The sequence below is a fragment of the Carassius auratus genome, chromosome 21 (genome assembly GCF_003368295.1).
Source record: "Carassius auratus strain Wakin chromosome 21, ASM336829v1, whole genome shotgun sequence".
NCBI classification, from domain to species: Eukaryota; Metazoa; Chordata; class Actinopteri; order Cypriniformes; family Cyprinidae; genus Carassius; species Carassius auratus.
This window is the reverse complement of record NC_039263.1, coordinates 24,546,480-24,562,696: the sequence shown is the minus strand read 5'-3', so window position 1 is coordinate 24,562,696 and position 16,217 is coordinate 24,546,480. Positions and strand designations below refer to the sequence as shown.

Sequence of the window (16,217 nt, the reverse complement as noted above, 5' to 3'; positions counted from 1 at the left end):
TTCCTAAAACATTTTGAAAGATTTCAGCAAAAATATTATATTGAAAATAATTATGTAGCTATGAATATTTATCTCCTTTAGCAAATGTGTAAATGCATAAACTAGATGTGTTTTCTGAATTAAATATATTAGCAACAGTATTATAAATAAAGTGTGTGCATTGTTCACATTATGAATAGACCAGTATTGAAAGTAATTCAAATCTTATGTGCATTTATCTGTCCATGCCTGCTGACATTTAATGAACTAAACGCATGTTTGTCTGTGCTAAACACCATCGTGAGTTTGGTTTAACACCATCAAAGTTGTCTAGTGTGTTACTGTGTGTATGTACCATTTGAAGGCTTTTCAGTGATCATTTAGATGTAGTTATGAAACAAAACAATTCATGAAACAGCAAAAATGGAGGTAACAGAAAATATCAAACGATTGTTTTAGACATTGTATATTGTAATTGACTTTCCTCGTCTTAACCGTGCCTTTTTGTTATCTGATTATTATTTTGTTTACTCCACATGTCATCCTTCATTATCCTTCTTATTTGATTCCCTATTTTTTTTTCTTGTGTTTTCAATCTTGTACCAGATTGCTGTCTAATGTTCCTATGTTGCCCTGCCCTGCCCTTCTCTCCTTTTCCTTGTTGTGTTGGTGAACTTTGATTTCCCGTACAGGGTAGTCACGTCTTACAGGAGTCATGTGGTTCCAAGTCTGGCAGTTATGGAGGTCCCAAGTCCACCCAGCCAGCAATGACATGTGGGGCCCAGATGGGTTAAGTACGGGTTGCATGGTTACTGTGTGGGCATGGGCTTTGGCTGGGTGAAATCAGCAGGTCCCATGTAGGTTTAGGAAGCCCATATGAGCTGATTACATGGGCCCAATAAGGGACAGGCATGGTCCAAGTGGGCATGGTTTTGAAATGAGAACACATATATGGGTCCTGCATGGCATATTTATGTCCTAAGTTGGGTTTGAACTGGGAACACATGGGTCCTGCATGGCAGAGGCACAAAGTAACTATGTAGGCCTATTGAGTTATGTAATTACTTACTGTACAATTTTTAGTAACTTGTAGTAACTCTACATGTAGGCTAATCAAGCATGTTGAGATTGAGTAATTGTAACTCAATACATTTCAAGTCATGCTGGTCACCAAAGCCATTTTTGTTAAAATATCAAAATAGGTCAAAGTTTACACTATGTTGAATTATGCTGATAAGTGGACTTTCAGAAAGGTGTCAGGCCTACCGTAACACTTCAAATAATAGTCCAGTCCCAGTTGCCTGTCCCTTGGGGGAGAAACACATATTTAGACAACTAGGGATGCTCGATATTATTGGCCGATATTGACTTTAAAATTCAATATCGGTAAATATCGGTATCGGTTTAAAGATCCTTACAAAGCCCACTTTAAGCCCATGGGGGCATTCATGGTTGAATCCTGGTGCAGGCCCACTTTAAACCACTTTAAACTACTTTAAACTTTGGGGTCAAAAGAGCCAATGAGCGTTTGAAATCGCTGCCGTAAAACTTGTTGTAAAACTTCTTAACGGCACATTTCTTGTGACTGCAGAAAGTCAGTTTAATGAATCTCTTTATGACAGGAGTGTAAAGGTGATATCTAACATAAGCTCCATAATAAACAAATACTTACATTCTGGATTTATTCTATCCATAATGTTCTGTCTAACAAGTCTCTGTCTGCTTTTCTCTCGAGATCCACTGGTTTGTGTCTCATTTCCGGCCTCTATTTTTCTAGTTCTCTTGTTTTTTGCTCTTCTGTGGATTCTGATGCTCCAGCAGTTTTCATGTGTTTTCCTTTCAACCCTACATTCAAATCTATTATCACACAAATACAGTTCATTAAAGCCAGCAGTAATAAAGCAACATCATATCATTGACATCAAATCAAATCAATTCCTGATCAATCAGCTGCATGAACTCATTCCTAATAGCTCTGCTGAAGTATTGAATGAGAAGAATTGGATACAATTTTCTCTTCTCACCTCATGTTTGATCCAGTTTGATACATCAGAACGACACTATACAGCTTCGTCTAGATCAAGAGACACTGTAAATGAAGATAATTCTGTATAAAACTCTGATATAATTAGGTGTACATTTATAAAATTGTTAGTACAAAGATCCAAATTGATCAATTGTAAACACAGCAAGCCATTCTTTCTAAACATGCTCTGTGCTTTCATTAGAGCTATACACATTTTGTCATGTTGCTCACATCTGATTGGTCCAATTTCAGTTTGAGATCTAACTGATGTCTGTCGATTGCATCTCAATTTCTTATTCGCTCTGTATAGGTTGCAGCAATGAATAAGAATGAATTTGGGCTTAGTGGAGGGTGGAGGGTCCAGTGATGTCATCATATATAAATCTGAGGCTTTCCTGTCAGAAGACACCGAGCAATCAGAGAGTGAAGAACCACTGTCTGTATAGAGATTCATATACAGTTCAGATCAGATCATGGGGGTCAAAACTATCTTGTTGTCTACTATACTTCAGCATGCATTCACTGCCACCTTTAACGGTAAGAACATCAGTGCAGTTGTGCATGACAGAAGTTTGACTTTTAATTGGTTTTTAACTATGCAGATGAAACCTTGACTGTATTATATTGTGTGTGTAAGGAAGCTTGTTTTTTTGTAGATTGCTGGTTTAAACTGTGTGATAATCTTTTTCATATAGGCATATTTTGGTATTACATTTACATTTATGCATTGCATTCAGGCTAACAATTTCCTCCTAACTTGTTCCCTGGGATTCGAACCCCCAACCTTGCGCTTGTTAATACAGTACTCTACCACTTAATATACCCTCATGTCATTCCAAATATGTATGACTTTGTCCTCTGTTAAGTCTATGGTTGCTTAAACAGTTTGATTACCAACATTCTTAAAAACAAAAAACTTTGAATGTCCCACCATTGACAAGTAATGCATGCTATTTTAACTTTTTATGCATGCTAGAAGTTCAGTTCATCCACAAATTAATGTAAAGTCTTGCTGTTTCTGACATTATATTTTACATAATGAGACCATTGCATTTAGGTCACATAATATTTTAATTTCCTGTCAGCACTGGACTCTCAGCAATGCTTTCTATGAGCCTGCATGTCTTAGGAGTTTGCTTTCATCAATATGATCTACATGGAATGAACAGAGACCCAAATGCTATAAAATGGGCACACAGAAAGTGATTCAGCCTAACATTGCAAATGCGACCCAATTCCCTTTAGTAGCTTGTGTTTCACTGATGGTGTTTTGGCCTGTTTGGTTGCAGAGAGCTCTATAAGCAGTAATGAACAGACTGATGTGCCAACTGATGACATCAATTATTCAGTGAAGATTTTAAGGACTGAAGCACAAAGCAGAGGTGTTACACATTACACATTACAAACCCAAAAGATTGGTTAATCTGTGAAACGCAAAGTAAAACTATTTATACTGTTAACTGAGGAGATTCTGTCCACACCTAAGATTCTGTCCACACAGGGAATGTATCTCTTCCCAAGACTTGGATTAAACCGCTCAATTCATATGGATTAGTTGGTAGCACTTTTTAATAACTTTCATTAATCATTACCAAGCATTATCTAATGCTTAATGGATCATTAGTTATTATATATTCACATATAAACATGAAATAATGTCCTTGTTAATGTTTGCTAATGTATTTCCATTTTATACTTCAACAAAAAAAATGACATACATAAATCCTTAATGTGGCAGTGTTTATTCATACAGTATGTCAAGCCTTTGGTAGTTTTTGTTGTTTGTTTCACTTAAAGCCTTCATCAAAACTTTTTATACTGTATAATGTGCCTCACGAGAACTTTCACTGATGGTTTTTGTTATTTTTACAGGTTTTCATCCTCAACTTATAAAAGTACTACAACATTTTGGCAAGCTTTCCAACAGCACTCATCCGAATGTAGAAATATGCACTGTCCCGAACATATTTATTATCTCAGATGAGTCTGTTGACTTCCTCAAAGGCCTGCTGGTCACACGCATCATGCCCTCGTTCTACATCATCTTCCTCTTCATCGGTTTGCCCCTGAACGCTTTGGCCTTCGTCACGTTCACCTGTAAGATTCGAGAGAAGAAACCAGCAGTGATCTACATGACTCACCTGGCGTGTGTGGATCTGCTCTTCACCCTGCTGCTGCCTCTGAAGATCCACTACCAGATGAATGCTTCAGATTGGGTGTTCGGTGAGGCGGCGTGTCGCTTGATCACTGCAGCGTACTACTGCTACATGTACTGCTCCATACTGCTGATGATGTGCATGAGTTTGGACAGACTACTGGCCGTGGCGTTTCCCATCGCATCTCTGACCTGGAGGAGTTCAAGGAAAGCCACATGCATATGCATCTTAGTCTGGCTGCTGGCGCTCGCTGGTACCATGCCGCTTCTCTTAGAGAGACAAACACTCAACATTGAGGATGTGGGCGTTACCTGCCATGATGTGCAATATCGCACACAACTGTATGCGTATCAATTCTCCATCCTCTCCTGCCTCTACTTCTTCTTGCCGCTTGTCGTCACCTTAGTGAGCTACTCAACCATCATATATGTGCTGAGTGTAAAATCTAATTCCTTTGCAACATCATCCTCATCTTCAGACATCCGAAGGAGAGCTGTGATTATGACTAGCGCCGTGCTGACAGAGTTTCTCACATGCTTTGCACCAACCAATGGCATCCTGTTATACCACTGTGTTTATTTAGCTACTGAAAGCCACAGCGGGGATTCTTCATATATTGCTTACCTGTTGTCTGTGTGTGTAGGAAGCTCAAGTGTTTTCCTGGATCCTCTGCTGTACTACTACGGATCGTCTCACTTCAGGAAGAACTTCTGGATTCTAATAAGGTATAGATAGAAAGATACAAAAAAGCGCAGTGAAGCTTTAAGACAAAACCGTAGGTGTTCTTGCATGTTTCAGGAAGTAGTTCTTCTGAATAACAAACTCAAAAATGTGTATGTGTTTTTGTTCTAGTGCAGCACAAACACCTCTAATCTCATCTCAGTGATTGACTGCAGGTTAGAAATCTTTAGTTTAGGGATTCACATACTTTTTCCGGCTTGCATTGTGAATGTTTACATTTACAGATGTCTCATTGTTTGGTTTTTCTTGTCTTAGTCTGTATTCTTGTTATGCATTTCCAGGTTGTTGAACACATTGATAGAATTGAATTATTTCTCTTAACCCAGAGTGTTTGCCAAATTGATTTAATGTTTAACTATAAACCTAAATGAACTTTGGAGTAAATCATCCTTTTGGTCATGATAAAATATTCCTGGGCAAAATAACAAAATATTTTCCAAAATGCATTATGTTTGTTAATCCACGTCATATTTCACTCTGCAGTTAGCTCTGATGTGATTACAAAAATGTTAATATTGTTATCTGAAACTCTATGTGATCTACTGATATTATTCATTTCTCATATCTTCTGAATATGACATAAGGCTCCTGAAAAAGTGATCATAAAATTGTGTTATGAAATTAAAATTTTGGACACACCCAAAACGTATCTTTCTAAACTTTCTGACTACAGTATCTCATCCATTGGGCATTGTGGGTTTAATAATGGCACCGAATAGACTCCAAATGGGGGCTGAAGGTTCCAGTGATGCAATCAGATGGTAGCACACATCCTGACATCTACATACAGAAGATGCTGAACATTTAGAGAGTGAAGACTGTACTGGGGTTCTGTCTGTCTATAGATGGCTTGCAGACGTTAGAAAGGGATTATTTATTAACCTCACATATTATTCCATCCTGGATGGTTAAATGTTTCAGAAAAAGAAAAAAAAGAGGAACACCACGATCATTGATTGTACTCATGTCTTCATTTTACATTTGTACAGTGATAAAGTGAAGTGACATACAGCCAAGTACGGTGAACCATACTCAGAATTCATGCTCTGAATTTAACCCATCCAAAGTGCACACACACACCTCTTACAATCCTCTCACAAACACACAGACTAAGTAAATTTCCCGGATGAAAAATTAAAATAGTACATAAAGATCTTCAGGAGTCACACCCAAACAACCACCATCATTAATAATGTATCTCTTAATAATTTCAATCGATTGAGGCTGAAGGCTTCAGTGATGTCATCATTTTCACACTCACAAATCAAGAACAACACTGCAGCTGTGCTCCATCTTAGGTTCTCAAATTTTACCATTTTAAGTTGTTTTAATGTAACAAAACATCAATCCTATGTAATAAGACAGGGGTAATGTATGTCCTCACCATCCATTTGTATTGTAGTATTCTACACCTAGTATTAATAGATTGGGTTTGAGCTGAAAGACCTGCTCCCATTCCTCCACAGTGATATCCACCTGGAGGTCTCTTTTCCATGCTAAAAGATATGATTGGGAGCCCTCCTTTAGTCCAGATAATAATGCCTTATAAAACAAGGATACCATAGAGTGTTGGGGTTCTGAATAGGTTTTAATTCTTGAATATATGTAACTTCTAATTTTAAGGTATTTAAAAAAGGTTTTTTTTTTGTGGAAGATTATATTTTGTAACCAACTGCTGAAAGGTCATGGGTGTTAAAAAAAAAAAAGCTGACATAGTATCTTTTTTTATATATTGCGGTTGAATGTGTCTGACCTCTACATAACTTTGGGAAGTTTTAATCGCCTTCCTGATATTAATGATCTTCTCAGAAAAGAAGAAAGCAAATTCATTACTTGCTGTATATACATTATTTGCTGTCGAAGAGCATGTTTTCATGGTATGTTTTCAGTCTCTCAACAGTAGCGAAAAGAGTGTTGTTTAAATTGCCGCTGATGAGGTTTGAGAAGAAGGTCTGTCCACATTCAAAGCACGAAGACTGTCTTTATAGATTCTATAGTGAATTTCAAGTTTTTGTCTTCCTCCACATCCGCTCAGCTTTTTTTTTATTGTCTTTTCATACTCTGAACTGCTGTTGATTTTCTCCAAGCTGATTTTTGTCCGCCAGTCTTCTTGCTAATTTTCACTGGAGCTAAGTCATCAATAATATCCATAACTTTTGAGTTAAAAGAATCAAGGAGAAGAACAACAGAGTCTGCATAAATTCTTGGTGTTGAAAATATAGTCTTCATAAACAGCACCCTAGTGCAATCATTAATGCATCTCCTTCTGACAAAGACCGATCTAGATTCATTGGCAGCAGAGATCAATATATCAAAGAAAATACAGAAGTGATCAGATAGTGCTACATCCTTAATAACAATGGATGAAATGTTTAGACCCCTACTGATGATTAAATCTAAAGGGTGTTCACATTCGTGTGTGGGTTCATACACATGCTGAATCAGGTCAAAGGTGTTTAAAACAGTTATCATTTATTTTGTAGTTTTGTTTTCTGCATTATCTATGTGAATATTAAAATACCCTGCAATAACAAAACAGTCAAACTCTGAGGAAATCATTGATAACATTTTTGGAGGCCTGTAAATAATGATAAACAGAATGCGTGGAGAACCTTTCAGTACAATCCCTAGATATTCAAAAGACAAGTACTGACTAAATGACACTTGCTTGCATTGATAGACATCTTTAAATAGAGCAGCTACACCTCCACCTCTCCTAAAGTCCTGCAGACACTTAGGAGGGGCTGCTTCATTAAGGACTGTTGCACTGCAGCTGTCTTCTAGCCATGTGTCGTTTCACTAGTTCACGCTTACATATAATTAGCTGAGGTATGGTATGCGTATTTGGCGTGCTGTCCGGGGAAGGGCTCCGAGCTCGGGAATGGCCCGAACCTAGAGTACCCCCCCTTCCCCGTCTATTTATAAAGTGAACTTGAAGTGAGGAGATGGGGTGGAGGAGGGATGGTGATAAACCGTCAATGGATAGAGGTAAGTCAGCGATATTTATACTATGGGATTGATTACTTGATTATGGTCCACCTGTGTTGGTCAGGCTAAATATCTGACGCGCTCCTCCCGAATCTTATTAATAAATTACATTTCACTAGTTCACGCTTACATATAATTGGCTGAGGTATGGTATGCGTATTTGGCGTGCTGTCCGGGGAAGGGCTCCGAGCTCGGGAATGGCCCGAACCTAGAGTACCGCCCAAAAAGGCAAATGTACAAGAGGACAGCCGCCAGTTTAAAGAATGCCCCCCCAAAAGCAGAGTACTGGCGGGGGCTGATTTGGTTTCTGAGAAGTCATCTCATTGGCAGGCTGGAAGGGCCTACGTACTCCGGAGGGAGCGACTTGGGCGTTGGGAGAGTAGGCCCTACCGGCTGCAGCTAGTGAACTACGTGGTTGTTGGCGTCCGGTCGGTAGGGCTCGAGCCGATGCTCAACTGGAGCTTTTTGGCGTTGGAATGGTGAGCCCTACCGGCCAATGAGGAGGAGCAGCGTGGTTGTGGTGCCCGTCGGGTCCTACTGGCTGACAGCCCCTGCTATTCAGTGGGTGAAGGGCCTAACGCTGACCGAGAGGGCCCATGAAGCCTCCGACAGGAGATTGAGACTCAGGATGACGGACGTCTGGGTCCTCTCGGTTTGGCAGATAAAAAGCTTTCGGCTGGCCGACAAGGAGGACTCTGGCGACATTCGAAAGGAGATCCCGATTCACAGCATCGGATGGATGAGACTCACTTGCGGCCTGCAAGCATAGGCCCGGCCGGGAGAACTCTCGTCAGACGTCTGAAGGGAGCACACGCATCAGACGGGTAAGCCTCGCCGGACGGGGAGAGTTGGAAAGGAAACCCGACTGGGAGGACTCTCGCGGCATCCGATGGGGCATTAAACTCAGAACATTGAACGGGTAAGCCTCGCCAGGCGGGGTTAAAAGATGTGAGAGTAGCTGAGGGTAGCTGAGAGTTTTTTTTTTTTTTTTTGCAGGATTTGGCGAGAGGACGAGACTCGTAGCGTCGGACAGTTAAGCCTCGCCTACCGTCAAATGGAAAGGTAAGTTGCGTGGCCGAGAGACTGTTACCGACGTCCGAAGGGAGCACACACATCGAACGGGTAAGCCTCGCCGACCGTAGAGTGGAAACGTAAAGCAAGTCTGTCCAGGAGGCTCCTGCGGGAGCAGACACTGCGTAGCAGTGAGGAGGTATAGGAAAGGCTCCTGCGGGAGCAGACACTTCCTGTGTTTTCCTGTGTTTTTCAGTTGCTTTGACAAAATCGGTTTTGATTAAAGCGCTATTTAAATAAAGGTGACTTGACTTGACTTAAATGTTACACTTTTTTTTAGTATGGGAAGCCCCGTTACAAAACTTTCAATTGCTGAATACTGTAAATCAATCATAAACTATGAAAATAACAAATTTAGATTTTAATTTTTAAACTATTATTTACAGTATATATTGCAATATCAAACAAGCTGTCAAAATGATCCGTAAAGAGATGAAAAATCAATTTATGTTGTTTGTGGCATGAGCACACTTTCCCTTTTAGCAATCACAGACCTTTCAAATGAATCAATAACCTTTAGTCATATTCTATTTATTTTATTAATTCTTTTTCATTTTACAGGTCATTTTATGTTTTGTTTTGAAGCCAAATTCACACCAGACTAATGAAACTCAAGTTTAGACTGACGTCTCATCAGCGTTGGGTTCTGTGTGTGTTTGTGGCGTCTGAACATCTCTGAGATTTTCTCTGCAGACCAAACCACACAGAATAGAGTCTGAAAACACTCTCAAACTAATCAAACAGTAAGATATTAACAACCATGGATAGACATATGCATATAAATAAAAGAAATCCACACAGATGATGAACATGAAAGGTAAGTACATCATAACAAATGTAAGAATAGCAACAGTGAGCACTGAACGGTTTTTTCTGACAGGAGTGGAAGAGGCTTTACAGCTGATTGTAGATGATACAGACAATACGATCAGAGGAACAACACTTGTGCTGAGACTGAATAATGACATGTTTGTATTTTGTGAATGCAGGGAACGAAATAATGCACTAACTATAGAAAAAAAAAGCACAAGGATGGAGATTATGATGTAAGAGGGCAGTGAGAAAATACGAGCAGACCAAAGCGGATATTTCAGAGTCAAAATCCCCTCCAGAGCCACCAGCTGATGCAGATGAAAACCACACCAATGTAATCCCAACCAAAACTGACCAAGCGGAATGATAAAGGATCTAAATCTTGTCAGTATACCTGCCAGTATATATAGATGAAGGGGTAATTGTATCAGGTCATTGAGGAGGAGGAGGAGGATGAAGACTGAGATTCGGCCTCTGATCTTTCTGTGAAGGTGCAGAAGACGAAAAGCCCAAACCAGAGCTGGAAGACCCACACAAACACTAGTGATGAAGAAGATAATCCTTCTGATATCTGAATCATTAGGGACACTGTTGTCATAATTATCCGTAGGATGATCACTGTATTCATCCACCAAGGTCTGATTTTCACCATTCATGTTGCTGAAAGAAAAACAGTTTTATATTGGGTGAATGAGTCAGATATTGAGTAATGGTGCGAATAATTGAAAACATAGCTGTTTCATACATTTACAGCATCTTTAATGGAAATGATTTGCTCTAATTAATCTGTCATAGTTAAATCAGAGCTCAGTGAATTTATGTTTTTTAGATTCGATTAAATCTTTTAAAGAAATGTTGAAACTGGCTGAATAGTTCATGTTGAATAGTTCATGAGATATTTTTTGTTTAACCCGTTTCTATTTTCATTTTCACATTATGAGAGAAAAAAAAAACGAAGTCCAGAAACCTACAACACAGCACTGATAAAACTGGCAGTCCTTCATTAAGAGAAGTTCTTGTAATATTACTTTCACATTAAAATCTGCATTAAATCAGACAGATGAGAGCTTACCTGAATGAAACTGAAATGTGTTACAGTCGCTGTCTTCAGTTCAGATCACTGTGGTTCAGTTTGTCTCTGTCTCTCAGAAGCTAATGATGTTTCCTCATCAGTCAGCAGTTGGTCGATGGTTAGTGGTTAAAGCTCAGTGTGTCTCTGTTCTCATCTCACAGCACACACTGTTGTTCCAGAATAAGTTTTCCTTGTGAAAAATAAAGACATCAATTGTACATAAAATGTGTACAGGGTACTCGCAGTTAATATAATATTATTAAAATACTTGAGTGTACCTAAAGAGAGACATTTCCAAGACTGTTTCTTAACACTCAAAAAAGTTTTCAAACATCAAATTTTCAAACATCAAATTAGGAATATTTCTTTTATAATTTTGTTGTGCCTTATGCCAAGAACACACTACACAGCTGTCAGGCCAATTATCAATGTAATTTGGTCGGTCTGGGTCTGTTTAAGTTGGGCTCAGTTGCTGTTTGCAATAGATGAAGTCCTAGAGCCCTATAATACACTCGGCGCAATGTGACACAAGGTGCAGCACAAGTGTGTTTGCTATAGTCTCAGTCCGGTGCCGTTCGCATTTCCCCGTTCAGCATGACGTCATTTAATTAGCAAATGCATTAGCGCCATTTGTGCGCCAATTGGCGTGCTGGTCTAAAAAAGAGGTGTGTTCAGGTGCATTGCTGGCACAATGCTATTTTAAGCAGCAACTCAAACCTGGTCTAAAGTCTGGTGCAATTTTTTTCTTTGTTATTTCAAGAGCGTGTTAGCATAGGCAGCTCCGCAACGCACGCACATGCTGCTTATTAAACACAGGGATGCACAGCAGCACACAAACATGCCAATATTAAAATTTAACCTGTTAACGTGACCCCCCATTATGGGACTCACAGCTGAAAGTGCTCTACCTAACTTATAATTGTAATAGTTTCCTACTTCAGTGGAAAGTCCTGGAGCAATCTAGAAAAGTAATGGGTTAAAAGTCACATCTCATAAGTTTCTATTTCAAATCTGAATAAGATATCATGAAAAATGCTAGAAATGCAGCATTTACAATGAATTACAATGCAAATAAGTGCTGATGTGCTGATGGCCACTTATACAGATGGTAATAACACAAATGTGCCATACAGTAAATAACCCACTCTCTCTATTCATATAGACGCGTTCACTTTGATAGCCGTGATCATGCGGTAATGGCGAGCTGATTTGGGCTGATTTGCACTCAAACAGATGGTAATCATGCAGATACATTCACATTCAACATAAAACACACTCTCACACATATAAAAACTGTTGAAAAATAAAACAAACAAAGAAAAAGGCGATCGCTGTAAGTTCCGCCTCCATCAGCTGACAGGTGCGTCAGAGCACATCACGTCAGGAGAGAGTGCCAAAACTCAAATATACTATCTGTCGCCTATCTTTCATTCACTTTTTTTTCCCGGTGGATCGTCTCATTCTGTTTGTGACACTGTACGCTGCAAAACAATGCCATTTTTTACCAACCAAGACGCAGTTTCTGACCTTGAGTTATTCCATAACGGACACAAACAGTTCTGTCGCTGAAGAACTGAAACGTAAACTAAGGAATTATGATCCATATTACAACGTTATTGCTTCGTTGGACTAAACGTGCTTCATGAGATATAGTTCAGTGGACCCTTACCTTTCTAACTAAACCGGGATTTACAGCTTTGGATGTGTTCATGACTCGTTATTACGACGGATCTGGTATGTATAGTTTCCATTGCTCATGTTTTGATGTGTACTGCTTACACAAATGTAGCAAATACAGTCTTTATAAGCTTTATGATATATAGTTTGTCAAGATTAATCTCCAAGATTTAATCTATTCATAAACACTGACATATGTGAGTTGAGGGGCGTTGAGGACGCCCGCGTCGGGTGCTGGCTAACAGTGGATCGCAATGCATACAAATTTTTTGTAGGCTAATTAAATATATATATTTTTCTGTGAATACAAGCCTCTCCGAGGCCTGACACCATGCCCACTGTGTCTGTCGTTTGCTCCTCCCACCACACTGGTGGAGAATGCGGGCAAGGCGGAGCCTAGACAGTGCATTTGGGAAACACCTGATGATGTCACTCCCTCTCGCTCGCAAAAGTTTGCGCAAACCCAGACTGGGACAGAGGAATAACGGAGACGGCCTCCCAGCCACACCAGGGGTAAGTGACTTCTCTTTAATTGTCATTTTACCCTGTGGTTGGTTGAGGCTGTCGACTTAAACCGGTTTCTCTGTCCCTGTTCCGGCACGGTGCAAGAGGGAGGACTGCCCGGAGAGGAATCCCTGCCCCGCCCACTCCAACTGTTTGGAGCCTGGTTGAGGAAGGTAGCACTCCTGTGTGGGTGGCGCCCTGATGACGGGGATGTCATTAGGGGGTGGAATGTGACAAGTCAGCTGCCTCCTCCCTGATTATCATCGGCACCCCGTCCTAAATTGCCGCCCTTCACCAGGCTCCCAATTGGAGTGGGTGTGTGAGAGAGGAGGGGTGCTGAAGAGTCAGGGCTGGCGGCGTGTGATAGGGCACACCTGAAGGAAATGGAGCCTCATCACTGCCTCTGTTTAAAAGCCCAAGGCGACTCTTCTCGGGAAACCGGTCTCTTCCCCCTGCATGCACACTGGTGTCCTCGTGGGTCCAGGAAGGGTGCGGTCTGGATGAGAACCCCACCCGTTTACACGTCCGTTGTGCCAGGATGCCGGGCCGTCCATCCCCTGCAAGCGCTGCGACCAACAAGAAGGGTGCGGCCACTAGAAGAAGCAGTCACCCCTCAATCCGTCTTGGCATGAGTGCAACTGGCTCTTAAAGGGAATGGAAGATGGACTCTGATTGGTTTATTGCATGTTACGCCCAAAAAACACCCATTAATCATTAAGAGAACAGGAGTAACCTGTTTAGACCATGCGCCCAGGCGCGCCAACCGTTTTTTCCGGGTTTCCGGTTCTGTTTTGCGCTTTACACTTTGCGTTTAGATCGTTAAAATAGGGCCCCTGTAGTGTGGTGTCTAAAAGATTAGAATCTAAGAAACCATTCAAGAACCAGTCATTGCCATTCATGTTTAACATTTGTGACTGATGCCAGTGATTGTATACAATATATGTTAACTGTCAAACATCATTCATCGTTCATTTTATGTTGTCTTTTTTTTTCTTGATTACATCTTGTGTTGTTTGTTTTTTTGTTTTTGTGTAAATTTTAAGAAACTGTGAGTAATCTACATTATTATTATTTTATGTAGGTACTGTACCAGTGGAGCAGAAGTGGAGAGATTCACTTTTCCAGTGAATGGAAAATGCCTTTTGAAGAATAGCTATGATTCTTATGTCTGTTTTGATGATTCAATTTGAAGAATATTTATGAAGCTAATTATTCTTCATAATGAATTTTAAGAAAAACAAAAAGATTAGAAAAGTATAATTAGACTGCAGTCTATATAGGCCAATAGTTAATAATAATTATATATTTTTAATTTTTATGAGACTTCAGATAAAAATAAAATAATTCTTGATAACATCTTTAAAATGAGAGAAATCCCTGACATTTTCATTTATTTTACTTTCTTTGACTGCAGAAAAAACAAAAACAAATATTAAAAACATTTAAATATAGCCATAAATATACTGAATACCTCTGATGTAAACTCATCCCAGAACAAAACCTGCTCCAGTGTGACAGCAGTATATGCATTAAAGAATAAAATAAACTCCACATTATTCTGAAATAACTTAATGACTTAATGAATTTCCTCGAAAAGGAATTTTCCAATAAAATTGAGTATATTCAAACTCCAGACACATGTCGGAGTAAATGAAAAAAATTGTTTGGATAGATGGTTGTTCACACACATATTTTATCTTATAGATCATAAACAGATTTCTTTACCTGTGAGAATGATCAGTCCAAGCAGACACATGTGACACTTATCTGTCTTTCTCTCATTCTGTATTTATAGCTCTTCATTAAAAAACGTCATCAGCTCATCCTGTGGGTGTTAACTTCCTCAAATCTCACCAACTGACCATTTAGCTGCATTTCTCCACACTACACTGAAACTCAACACTGCTATTTTCAAATAGCCCCCCCCCCCCCACCACTAATGGAAGTCTATTGTCATTTTTATTTTGTGGCATTGCAAACTGTGCACATTTTGAATATGTCCTTTAAATGAAACATCCATTTCAGCTCTCGGAGTCTTTATTAATGAGCTGATGACGTGAATCAGATGTGTGTAGTAAGAGTGGTATCATACATCTTTGGATGCTTCTCCTTCAGTCATTTTGCAATGACTGGAGTCTTTAGCCAGGAGGTTGTGTCATCAGAAGGTCACCTAGTGTTTCAACCCTTAACCATAACACTCTTCTGTTGGTGGATCATCAGTGACAAGTGTAATCTATTTCACGACCCACCAAAACATTTGAGAAAAACAAAACGGTTACTTAAAAGTTTGATGACAGAAATTAAGTATTTAAGTAAAATAACCATTTTATTTTAGATTTTTATTTTATTTAAAAATTTCACTACTAGTATTTAAGTAATTTTTTTTAGAGACATTAAAATATGAAATCGCCATAAAAACGTGAAACAGGCTGACTCCAGTGTACTGTAACTGTTTTGTTGCAGAAAATGCATTCACGATTTATCTGTGTGTTTCGGCGAGAATGGAGCACAGTCCAACACTTTTTAAAAAAAAAAGCATAAGAAGCAAAGCAGAACTATCTAAAACAGTTTGGAAAAAAAAATAATTGAGAAATAGGTTTAAAAAAAATTATAATAAATAAATGTCTCATTTAAAAAAAAACACTGGATGACCTTAAGTTCAGGCAGAAATTAATCTTTGCAATGGTTAAATAAATGTTCAGCAATATCTTCAAAATATTTCTGAACTCTGGCAAATGTTTCTCTAAATAGAGATGATACGTCAAGGAATTATTGCAAAATGTTGTACATTTTGTTATGTGGAAATGTTTAGATCTTGTAGTATTACAATTAACCCTGCGTGTGTGCCCTGTTGTGCTCACCGTGAATCAGAATCAGAATCAGAATCAGAATGAGCTTTATTGCCAGGTATGTTTACACATACAAGGAATTTGTTTTCGTGACAGAAGCTCCGCAGTACAACAGAATGACAGCGACAGAACATAAAACACATAATAAAAGAATAAAAAATACAAATATGTAGACAGTGAATGACAATATACAAATGACAATTGTAGGCAGGTATATTACAAAATGAAGTTATGTATGTACATATATATTCAAATGCCTCCTCCCACTCCTCTTCCCATGACACTGTAAGCTCCACTAGGATGATCTTCTTTTCTTCTGTACATGTGAAATGCTTTTTTCA

General features: G+C 39.2%; 1 protein-coding gene and 1 long non-coding RNA gene across 2 annotated transcripts; one reads left to right on the top strand and one right to left on the bottom strand.

The window, feature by feature from the left end:
- Nucleotides 1–402: 402 nt before the first annotated feature.
- LOC113039143 (proteinase-activated receptor 1-like) lies at nucleotides 403–5,047 on the top strand. The gene is made up of 4 exons (XM_026197043.1): nucleotides 403–408; nucleotides 672–768; nucleotides 3,878–4,886; nucleotides 5,014–5,047. Exons 1-4 carry the CDS (start codon nucleotides 403–405, stop codon nucleotides 5,045–5,047), a joined length of 1,146 nt encoding a protein of 381 aa, XP_026052828.1.
- A 4,397-nt stretch (nucleotides 5,048–9,444) lies between these two features.
- On the bottom strand, nucleotides 9,445–14,784 carry LOC113039059 (uncharacterized). Its single transcript, XR_003274850.1, has 4 exons — nucleotides 14,753–14,784; nucleotides 13,402–13,671; nucleotides 10,847–11,036; nucleotides 9,445–10,434 (listed from the first exon to the last, which is right to left on the bottom strand). It is a non-coding gene; the product is annotated as an uncharacterized LOC113039059 (long non-coding RNA).
- Between the last annotated feature and the right edge of the window lie 1,433 nt (nucleotides 14,785–16,217).

Excerpts from the sequence above, each read along its gene's own strand:
- LOC113039143 (XM_026197043.1), top strand. Across the intron at positions 769-3,877 it reads GACATGTGGGGCCCAGATGG|GTTTTCATCCTCAACTTATA; the intron begins GTTAAGTACGGG and ends TTATTTTTACAG. Across the intron at positions 4,887-5,013 it reads AACTTCTGGATTCTAATAAG|TGCAGCACAAACACCTCTAA; the intron begins GTATAGATAGAA and ends TTTTTGTTCTAG.